At 36.5% G+C, this 11,985-nt stretch overlaps 1 protein-coding gene across 5 annotated transcripts; it reads left to right on the top strand.

Moving 5' to 3' along the window:
- Window positions 1-283: 283 nt before the first annotated feature.
- Window positions 284-11,107, top strand: LOC125782259 (SH2 domain-containing protein 4A-like). Of its 5 annotated transcripts, none has more exons than XM_049465812.1 (5): window positions 284-437; window positions 675-736; window positions 7,850-7,940; window positions 8,720-8,853; window positions 8,978-11,107. In XM_049465812.1, exons 1-4 carry the CDS (start codon window positions 299-301, stop codon window positions 8,740-8,742), a joined length of 315 nt encoding a protein of 104 aa, XP_049321769.1. In that variant the 5' UTR covers window positions 284-298; the 3' UTR covers window positions 8,743-8,853; window positions 8,978-11,107. The 5 variants fall into 5 exon arrangements, 1 of the variants encoding a protein (XP_049321769.1); XR_007424881.1 differs by lacking the exons at window positions 284-437; window positions 675-736 and adding exons at window positions 5,241-5,601; window positions 6,816-6,885; XR_007424880.1 differs by lacking the exons at window positions 284-437; window positions 675-736 and adding exons at window positions 5,242-5,499; window positions 6,816-6,885.
- Window positions 11,108-11,985: the final 878 nt, after the last annotated feature.

Below are 11,985 nucleotides of genomic sequence, written 5' to 3'. Positions count from 1 at the left end.
TAATCAGATTAAAGTTACTTATCCAAGTCACTGTGCGTTACTCTCTCTCTCTCTCTCTCTCTCTCTCTCTCTCCACCTCACACACACACACACACACACATCGCGTAATTAAGGAGTAACTTTTTCAAAGTAACTATACCATCACTGCTCTAGGCTGTGTCATATATGCTTATCAGTTTAACCCTCTATTGTTTCCTGGGCTTGTAGAGCTGATGTCATGTAGGATTTTCTGGTATGAGAGAGGCAGTCAGACAGCTTGTCTTTCTTAAAGCTTTTCTGAATTCGGTTTTTTTCCGTTATGATCAACAGGAAGCCAGGTATGCGCCGGTCGCTGTCGACGTCCAGCAGGGATGAAATTATTCGCTGGTTTAAAGAGGAGCAGACCCTCAGAGTTTGTTTACAGCAAGGCGAGAGTCGAGTTGCCCCCTGGTTTCATGGTGAGTTCAAAGTGTGGGCCATCTGTGAGCTTTAATCCAAGAAAAACCTCTCTCTCTCTGTCTAAGTGTTCTGCTTATAATTACTGGGTTTGTTATTATTATTATTTCAAAGGATTAATGCTATTTCTTTATATTTGTTTGCAATATTACTAACATAATAAATAATTATCTTACAGTCAATAAATTGAAATACGTGATTAAACGTTTTTGATTTGAGCTCTTTCTCTTTGTACACAGGTATTATTACTCGTGAGGAGGCGGAGGATTTGCTGAAGTCAGGCAGCGCTGGAAGCTTCCTGGTCCGTGTAAGCGAGAGGATCTTTGGATATGTTCTTTCTTACAGAACATAGTCTATGACTCCTGCAAGTTTGGGCAAATTTCACTGTATTGTTTATTTTATATTAATTGTTTTTTTTTATTCATGTTTAAAATTAAATTTCTCATGATTTTCCCATAATGCCAAAACAGGTCCACTACCATTTGAAAGAGTCTGTCCTAGGCTATCACCTCTGCAAGTTTGGGCAAATTTCATGCTTAAAATTAAATTTCTCATGATTTTCCTATAATGCCAAAACAGGTCCATGACCATTTGAAAGAGTCTGTCCTAGACTATGACTCCTGTAAGTTTGGGCAAATTTCACTGTATTGTTTATTTTATATTAATTTTTTATTTTTTTTTACTCATGCTTAAAATTAAATTTCTCATGATTTTCCCATAATGCCAAAACAAGTCGATGACCATTTGAAAGAGTACAACATAGGCTATCACTGTCCTAGGCTATGACAAGTTGTACTGTTTTGTTTATTTTATCTTATCTTCATTTTGTTATATTCTATTTTTATTGTATTATTTTATTTTGTTGTCTTACTTTATTTATATATCTATTTTAACAACAGCTCTTGGGTGTAAACTGAATCGTGAGATCACAATTTCGTTCCACCTCATGAACCACATGTGATACGAATGACAGTAAAATCTCCTTGAATCCTTGAAAACAGGTCCAGTACCATTTGAAAGAGTCTGTCCTAGGCTATCACCTCTGCAGGTTTGGGCAAATTTCACTGTTTTGTTTATTTTTAATACTTGCTAGTATCAGATGTAAATTCATTCTCCAATAAGCCATCACAGGGCCACTGTGAGGCAGTCCTATCAGTTCCTCAGGCTATCAGCACTGCGTATTTCTGCAGGTTTCACTATAGATAGCCCCTTGCACTTGAGGTATTGGATTTAAGGTGATGGTTTTAAACTCACACTAGGGGTGGGCGATATGGCTCTAAAATAATATCACGATATTTCAGGGTATTTTTGCGATAACGATATACTTGGCGATATAGGAACACTAAAATAATGAATTAATTTCAGGAATATAGCATAATAGTATAACAGAATAATCATAACGTGGCAAAATAAATAATATAGCATATAAACTGCAAACTAAAACAATTATACAATAAATACACCTAAAGCTTCACAGTAAATAATAGACTACTTTTAAGACAGAACAGCTCTATTATCACGATATGGATTTTTAATATCGTGATATTTCTGGGTCACAATTTATTGTATACGATATAATATTGCCCACCCCTAACTCACACCCCCTGTTTCTAGCACAGGTGTCTTTAACAGGTGATTTCTAGACTAGACTGTTTAGAAATATGCTGAGCAGTTTAATGGTGGAACAGTTAAGTGGACCTTTTTGTTTTATTTGTTTTGGCATTATTGGAAAATCATGAGAATTTTCATTTAAAGCATGGATTAAAAAAAAATAATAATAATATAAAATAAACAATACAGTAAAATCTACCCAAACTTTCAGTGGTCATAGCCTAGGACAGACTCTTTCAAATGGTAGTGGACCTGTTTTGGCATTATGGGAAAATCATGAGAAATTTAATTTTAAACATGAATAAAAAAATAAAACAAATTAATATAAAATAAACTAAACAGTAAAATTTACCCAAATTTGCAGGAGTCATAGCCTAGGACAGACTCTTTCAAATGGTAGTGGACCTGTTTTGGCATTATGGGAAAATCATGAGAAATTTAATTTTAAACATGAATAAAAAAATAAAACAAATTAATATAAAATAAACTAAACAGTAAAATTTACCCAAATTTGCAGGAGTCATAGCCTAGGACATACTCTTTCAAATGGTAGTGGACCTGTTTTGGCATTATGGGAAAATCATGAGAAATTTAATTTTAAGCCTGAATAAAAAATTATAAAATTAATATAAAATAAACAATACAGTGAAATTTGCCCTGTTTTGGCATTATAAGAAAATCATGAGAAATTTAATTTTAAACATGAATAAAAAAATAATAATAATAATATAAAATAAACAATACAGTGAAATATGCCCAAACTTGCAGAGGTGATAGCCTAGGACAGACTCTTTCAAATGGTCATGGACCTGTTTTGGCATTATGGGAAAATCATGAGAAATTGAATTTTAAGCATGATAAAAAAAATACAAAAATGAATATAAAATAAACAATACAGTGAAATTTGCCCAAACTTGCAGGAGTCATAGGCTAGAACATACTCTTTCAAATGGTAGTGAAGCTGTTTTGGCATTATGGGAAAATCATGAGAAAATTTATTTTAAGCATGAATAAAAATAAAAATGAATATAAAATAAACAATACAGTGACATTTGCCAAAACTTGCAGGAGTCATAGCCAAGGTTGGACTCTTTCAAATGGTCATTGATCTGTTTTGGCATTATGGAAAAATCATGAGAAATTTAATTTTAAACATGCATACATTTTTTTTATTAATATAAAATAAACAATACAGTGCAATTTACCCAAATTTGCAGAGGTAATAGTCTAGGATGGACTCTTTTAAAAGGTACTGGATCTGTTTTGGCCTTTTGGGAAACTCATGAGAAATTTAATTTGAAGCATGGATTGAAAAAGTAATATTAATATAAAACTCTCTCTCTCTCTTAAAAACCGATGGGATTGTTATGGTATTATATCAAATAGATAATGTACTGCACTAAATCTACATTTAGGTGAGTTATTTTAATCCGTTTTCTTCTCGTTTCTGGGCTTAATGTATGTCTGAATTAATATAACCGACTGAAACGTGTCTGTCTCTCTCTGTGTTTTTTAGCGTGCTCTCCTCCTGCGCGTCTGTTTACCGTAAAATCGCGCGTATACGCGCGGATAGCTTGACTCCGGTAAAACACCAGCATAGATATACTCCTTAATAACTGCCCACATCTTCCCCAAGGTACACAATAAGACACTTCAGCAGACACAGCCGGCCCATCGGGAATCCTCACGAATCTCCCGATTAGCCACTCCGGGCCTGGACACACTGACAAAGTTGTAATTAACTGATTTCCAATTTCCAGTCTTCATTATTCATCTTTTAATAATGCTTTTTCCGCCCAATTCCTTTGGAGGGGAGTGCAGACATATGTTCTCAGTCTTCAAACTGATTGGGCATAAAAAAAGGCCACTGCAAATTTCATATTTCTTTATTTGTGGATTTCATGCATCTGTTTGCCAGTATTCATGCCCTTAGTGCTGTCATTATCAGCCAGCATTGGCAGAGCAGCCAAAAAAATATTGAGAGCATGTGTGCTGTTTGACAAAAAGGTTAATTTATATAAAATAAAAAAACACTTGAGGCTTGTAGTGTAAAGACAGCCACTGACACTGGTGATTTTTTTTTTAGATTTTATATAACATTTTATTATTTTATTGTTTATTCTATTATAATTCTGGTCTAAGTGATTCCTAAATGGCCAGTGAGTTTATTTAACTGCGACTGAGTGAATACAGCCCAAACCCAAGGTGTGTTAAAAACAGTTTTTTTAGTCCGGTGTTCTGTCGAATTTTGCTACCCATCCATACATGCTTCCCAAAGGTACTGCGCATGCGCCGACCTACACAATTTAATTCTTTCTAGTGTTTTATGTATAATTAATCTGGTTTAGGGGGCGTTATGTGCATTAAACAACCTGGACGCACTATCATTGCACAGAAGTGTAAATGGAAACTAAAAATTACACTTATTATCATAAATAAATACAAAAGCAGTTTGTAATGAGCTATATTTACTATAACTTTGCCATGGTACAATGAATTATGCACTCAAGTCAAGTCAAGTCAAGTAGTTTTATTGTCAATGCTGCATATGTACAGGACATACATAGAATTGAAATTACGTTACTCTCCTTCCCAATTTTACAGCAAGTACAGATAATGGATAATAAAGAAAAATAAAGAAAAAGGGGAGACACTATGTGTACAATACAGCAGCAGGGACACAGACATACATGAGACAGAACAAGGTGCAAATCTCCAAATCTAATAACGTACATCTACTGGAATATCACTGGGTACATGCCCTAAAATAGTGCTTCTTTTGTATTTTTACAGTTAAATATTCATTGGGGCAGCCCGGTTCGACAAGGTAGCAGAATTCGACAGAACGCCGGCCCTCTTTCTCCAGTCCAGCTCCGCCCGCCCTCTCATCAACAGACTTTTGGAAGAAACCAAAGTCACTGGAAAAGAGGGGGAGATCTGAGATTTTGAGGCATGATATTTAATATAATTAAAATAATATATTTCACCGTTCCTATTAAATTATGATTATTTACGTTTATATCTCACGTTTTAATACAATATAACATATAATGAATATATTAAAACACACAAATTAAAAACCTTTCGGGCAACAAAAAAACCCCGAACCTAGTTTTGAATGGTCGGGGCTCCACTCCACTGAATCAGTAGCCACAACAAAGACGTCCTTTACTCCGGGAGCTGCATGGGGACTGCAGGACTCCAAAGCCTCGCTGTGTTTTATGGGGAACAGTTATTAATATTGGGTCAAATAATCCAGTATTTCTTCACTCTGGTGCTGAAGGTCCGCTGCGCTGCTCGTTACTGTGTTTCCCCTTTACTCTGTTTTCATTTAAAGTCCCTCAGTCTTAAAACAGCGGCACTAGCGGGCCTCCAGCGGGCCTTCAGCACCGATAGTGATTATTACCCTGCCGGATTAGATTAGAGCAGCGCGGCGGAGCTCTGTAAGTCCCGGTGAGTAATTTAGTTAGCTGACTGTTTCAGCTCTCGGTGAAGCGCGGTCTTATTATGATACTTAAACGGCGCTGGGTGTTTGTTTTGTTTCTGAACGAGCAGGTGCTGCTGCAGGTAATCGAGCTAACTGTAGCTAATTAGCTTAGCCAGCCATCCTCCACTCGCTAGCTCGCTAACGTTAGCTATCTTACAGCGTTATTCGCCATTAACACGCTTTAAATAGTCTTACCACTATTTAAAGACTATTTAAAGCGTGTTAATGGCGAGTAACGCTGTAAGATAGCTAACGTTAGCGAGCTAGCGAGTGGAGCATGGATGGCTAAGCTAATTAGCTACAGTTAGCTCGATTACCTGCAGCAGCACCTGCTTGTTCAGAAACAAAACAAACACCCAGCGCCGTTTAAGAGCTGATTCACGACCTTCTCTCCCAGCACAGGGTGTGTTTTTCTCAATCAGCAGCAGCTTTTAAACCACGCTGTAGTTCAGTAATGAGATCGCGTTTCACCGAGAGCTGAAACAGCCAGTTGGCTAACGGTAGTTAAAATACCTAACAGGCCTGAGAGCTCCTCTCGGTACTCCGGTCTAATTCGGCAGGGGTTTTGTAGATATTTAATTTCTGAATCTTATTAATACTGAATTAAAGTATGGTAATCTGGCTAATGTTAAAAAGTCAACTAGCTTTTTACCAAAACACTTCTAGTTAATTTATACCTAATTTTAGCGGTGTGTTCCCACTAGACGAATAAAAAATAAATAAAAAAAAGGGGGGGGGGGGGGCGCATGCGCGAATGTTTGCGGCCGTCTGCGCATGCGCGAATATTTGCGGGCGTCTGCGCATGCGCGAATATTTGCGGCCGTCTGCGCATGCGCAGACGCCCACCAAAATTCGCGCAGACGGCCGCCGATATTCGCGCCATTTATTTATTTATTTTTTTATTCTTCTTGTGGGAACACACCGCTAAAATTAGGTATAAATTAACTAAAAGTGTTTTGGTAAAAAGCTAGTTGACTTTTTAACACTAGCCAGATTACCATACTTTAATTCAGTATTAATAAGATTCAGAAATTAAATATCTACAAAAACCCTGCCGAATTAGACCGGAGTACCGAGAGGAGCTCTCAGGCCTGTTAGGTATTTTAACCACCGTTAGCTAACTGGCTGTTTCAGCTCTCGGTGAAACGCGATCTTATTACTGAACTACAGCGTGGTTTAAAAGCTGCTGCTGATTGAGAAAAACACACCCTGTGCTGGGAGAGAAGGTCGTGAATCAGCTCTTAAACGGCGCTGGGTGTTTGTTTTGTTTCTGAACAAGCAGGTGACGCTGCAACTGGATTTTATAAAGATATGAGAAAAGAATGCTTTCGTCGTGGATTTAACATGAAAAGGTAAGCTGCTGTTATGTTCTGATCTGTGCAGGCAGTTTATGCACTTAACTTAACTCCGTTAGACAACTAACTTACAGAGCTAGCGTTTGTTGTGTCTCCGGCTTAGTTTTCTGCAGTCCATGATTTATTAGCTAAGGTGTTTAGTTTATTTTGACCCCAAACAGCAGCATTCACTGCATTTTGCATACTATTAACTAACCGCGTGAATCCACTGTACGTGCCAGTTAGCGTTAACTTCATCACGAACGAGTAACGGATTAGTAAACACACTCTTGTCTTTTTTTTTGAATCCTCACAGTTTCTGTCAGAAAACACTGAAAGAAAACTTCTCTGTCTCTGTTTATACAGCGATGGTTTGGGTTTGTTGTGCTGGATATTTGGTTAGGAGCAGGAGATTTTATAAGATGTGTGGCTGCATAATTGTGAACTGAGATCGCGGTCTGTGAAGTTACACCCGCAGCTAACCAGTGACTTTAAAAAACAAATAAACACAGCTGTTACTGGACTTTATGGGTTTTAAAAAATGAGTTAATTACTTTTAAAAGACTAGGCTACTAATGTTGGCCCTGCTGAGTCCAGCTGATCATCCAGAAATAAACATTACCTATGCTGGTCAAAAGCTATTTAAAGAGCTAACCTCCCAGGGTGTGTTTGTTTTTTTTCTGGTTTTGAGCATTTTTTAAGGAGGGAGTGTACGTCTGTGCTGCAGTAGAAGAGTGTAATTTTAGAAAAGTTGCTGTATTTGTCTCACTGTCTTAGATAGTATAGACTTTAAACATGTTACTAAAAATTAACACTGGACCGTGTTTTTAAATACTTGCCATTCTGGATGTTCTGAACATTTTCATGCATATTTTTTATGTTGGTTAGTTTTATTTATATAAAGTAAGACCTGTAGATCTACTTTATTGGATAAATTGATACAGCTACCATGAACTGTTTTGTTTCTGTTCTGTAAAATCAGGCCCAGTTCCAAAAGACACAACATCCTCAGTGTCCTGGAGCTCCAGCTGAAGCACTGGCCACTCCACCTTCTCCATCCCCACCCAAAAGAGGTTGATGAATATATGTTAATACATTAATAGCTTAATATTATTACTCTATTTGTTCTTATTACTGACTTACCGGGGGAACTAATTAAGGGACGGAAACACACACAGAGAGATGTGTTGGCAGTGCTGTTGCTAATTGTACTGAGTGTCTGCAGTGTACTGGGAGGATTGTGCTGGGTGCTTATTGTTTCTCAGGTGGTAAATCATGTTTGTTGTTGAATGTGCATTTTTTTTCCTTCCCATCTTGTAAAATCCTGCCGTTGCAGTCCACTTTAAAATATTTCCGAACAGAGACGTGTAATACGCTCTTTCGATCTTACAGCTGCTGCTCACACTGCTAATAAATAAAAAACAAACCCAGTTGATTTTATCGGAGCGCCAGTACCCAAACCCGACTGACTAAAACTTTCAATCGTAACCACCTTACACTTAACGATTGAGATGACACGACCGCAACTCAACTGCAGCTCGACTCTAGCCAGACTCTCGTGATTTTATCCTGACTCTGGAAATTTGTCTGCAACTGTGAAATCATTGGAAAATCGTTAGGTACCTGAACACTCTTCTCTCTTCACCCTTAATATAGCAGCTACCCACTGAATAACTGTTAGCCTGTTCTATAGCGACTGTAATTTCCTTCTGTCTGTTTCTTACACTCTGTAGGTACTTATATATTTTTTTTATTGAACGTGGCAGCGTGCCGACAATCACAAGTATTGCAAATGTTGGGATAAATTTCAGCCAATTTAACTTTACTAGAATGTGCTCTGTGTACTCTGCAGGTACTTCTAAGGCAGCTAGTTGAAGGCGTGATTGAGGTCCATGCCAGAGGGGTTCTGCACTGTGACCTCAAGCCATAGAACATCCTGGTTCAGATGTACAGTTAGGAACCACGCCTTCATCTTCTGTTCTTCTGGTATGGGTTTTCAGTGAACACTACAGGCAGAGAACTGTCTTCGTAGAAGCTACCATTACTGAATAGAGATTCAGGTCAAAAACATTCCTTAACGCTCAGTCACTGTCTCTAATTTACTTTTCAGGACCTTCCTCATGAGTGGTTTACCCATGAGGCCAAATCCTCCACAGTGTTGCAGATAGGAATCATCCTGCTGTGTGTGAGAGGTGACCCTTCAACACCAGCACGGAGATCACCTCAAAGAAGTCTCAGATCATCTCTCCACCATCTGCTCTATGACCCCTGGCTAAGCCACCACATCAGGCACACCTCAGTCAGGTACCATATAAAACAATAATAATAATAATTTTAAAAGATCTATATTTTCAATCTCTAGTTTAGAGAGTTCTCTAGTAGAGCTGGGCGATTAATCGATTTTATCGATAAATTCGAATTTATAGTTAAGGACAATGTGTTTTTATGAAAATCGATTTTCTCTGAGTTTCCTTTTTCACCACAGACGCTCCTCTGTGGGCACAGAGTGAGCTTAGCTAGCTCCCTCCATACCTCCCTCCCTCCAGCGCGCGCACCCCCCGCCCCTCCCTCACTCCCTCCCTCCCTCCCTTGCACGCACAAACACACACGCACACACACACACATATACACAAAACACATGACGGCGGAGCTTAAGAGCAACTGGCTCCGTGATCTGGAGTTGGTTCGGTTTTGCGGCGTCGGACGTAGACCAAACAGGTCCTCGCTGTAAGGTGAACCAATTTATCACTATACCTTAAACAGAACCATGTAGCGGAGTGGGAGAAGTGCTGCTACCATAGGAATGAACGCAGCAGCAGCACCAGTTCACCATTCAACGTTAAACAAGGAACTGTCCCTGGCACATCTTCCAACCGTGTACCAGGTTTTGTATGCACTACAAGTTAAGATGTTTTGCATATTCATGAGAAAAGATCTCATTTTATAGAACACTGGCACTTATTTAAATGCTTTGTTTTGCAATTCTAGCCCAATAGGGAAAAGAATATACTTAAGAGCATATAAATTGTACTTGTTTTCTATTGTCTACTTTGTAAGTTTTATCAAAAAAGGGCACCATTTTATTTATTTCTATTTGTTTTTAAGGGTGTGTTTATTTATTTATTAATTTTTTAAGTTTGAGGGTGCATTGTGTCAGTACCTAAACTATGTTGGAGAAAGCTTTCTAAAAGTCACTAGATGTTCTCACTGTTTACAATGGTTTTTTTTGCTTGTTTCTGGTTGCACTTTAACCACAAATGGAACATTTTAAGTGGAAACAAATTAAATAAGAACTAGTTTTTAACCATTTCTTTATCATCTTTAGTTTGATTTTTAGTAGGGGGAAAAAATCGATTTAAATCGAAAATTGGATTTAAAAAAAAAAAAAATCTAAGATTTTTTTTTTTCGGCCATATCGCCCAGCTCTATACTCTAGTTTAGAGTTTTTTTTTATAAAACACACCTAAGGAAAATAGCAGGTATTAATAAAGCTATTGATTCCATACTTTTAAAAAGGTAATGATTTTCTTTAACTATATAAATGTTTTAATCGTTTTGTGTATTGTATGCTTTTAATTGCTTCCTGTTTTGTATTTGTGTTCATGTACTTAAGGCTTTAATCCTTTTATCTTGATATTGTTTATCTTTTGATGTTTATTAATTACTTAACTGTATTTATCTTTATGTAGTATACTGTTAGTGTTTTAATCCATACACTTTTTGTATATATTTCTTTTATTGCTTAGTTACTTGCTTTATTAATGGTTATTGTATTGGTGTTTTAGTCTTATTTTGGGCTTATATTCATTAAAAACATTTTAACGTTTGTCTTTTAGTGCTTTAATCAATTAATATTGTACTTACCTTTTACTATTTTACTATAAATCTTTCTGTACTTAATTATACATTATTTTTTATTTATTTTTTATAAAATTAAAGGCGGGTTTATTAATTGTATGTCTTTATACGGGATTTTATATTTGCATTGTATATATTTTTGTTTCATTTAATGTTTATGCTCTTTGTCTTTTTCAGATTTTTACATTTTTAATTTGTGTATTGACCCAAGGAGTATGGGTTCCTCTCAAGGTTTCTATCTCTCTTTCTGAGAGAATTTTCTTTGCCGCTGTCTCCTTTGTGCTTACTCAAAAGAGGTTTGGACACTTTTTTTTTTTTTTTTTTAACTGTTCTTAATTTTGTTTGTTTCTTAACTTTGTCAATAAATGTTTTTTTATTGCTATCACTTTTGTCTGTTTATTTGATCACACTATCGCTAAGTTTCTTGAAATGTGTTTATGGAAAAAAAATAATTTTAATATTTTATTAAATGTGGATTCGATGCCCACATTCAACCACTTTTTAACACTTCAACTAAACACTGAAAGAATAAATCAGAAATTATTGATTTATTATTAATGTAATGAACAGAGATGTTCTGAAGTTAAAAGCTGATTATCCCATGTGTCTCATATTCCCAAATATGATAAGGTTGATAAGGTCATGTCAGCTCCAAGGACAATTTCAGTTTTGTATTTCAGTGAAAGTTATTCCTTTAATTGAATTTATATAAATAATGTATCTGGTAATATACAAAGGCTCTCAGTGTTGTTACACCTTTTTGTTATACTTAAAACCAAAGTGTAATTTTCAACAACTCGCCTCTATGTGATGTTTGACCACTTAGGAATTACACTGACATTACTTCTACAAGTCCTGGGATAGTAGGTTTGAGGCTGATCATGAAGTGTTACCTCAATGTATTGGCCAGTAATTTATTATTGAAGGTTATTCATTCAAATTTATTGTGACTGGTGGTCTGCCTACAATTGTCTGTGCAACTCTGAGAAATATCTATATACAACTTTTAAAACGATTAAAGCTTTGGGATTTACATGTGCAAAATTAAGCCCTGCATACGGAAATATACTGATAACTTTCTGATGCTTTAAAAAATAAGAATCAAAGGAATCAAATTCCAAAAGATAAGCATTAGCATTTCAGAAGTGCTGTCCGAGGTCAGCATACACACTAGAAAAACAGAAAAAAAATCACAGTTCTTACAGTCTGCTTGTCTTACCAGGTTCCAGGAGACACTGCAGTATCCCTTTATTCATCCAA

Source organism: Astyanax mexicanus, chromosome 16 (genome assembly GCF_023375975.1).
Source record: "Astyanax mexicanus isolate ESR-SI-001 chromosome 16, AstMex3_surface, whole genome shotgun sequence".
In the NCBI taxonomy this organism is placed as follows: Eukaryota; Metazoa; Chordata; class Actinopteri; order Characiformes; family Acestrorhamphidae; genus Astyanax; species Astyanax mexicanus.
Note: the sequence above shows the minus strand (reverse complement) of the source record. Positions and strands in the feature narration are given on the sequence as shown.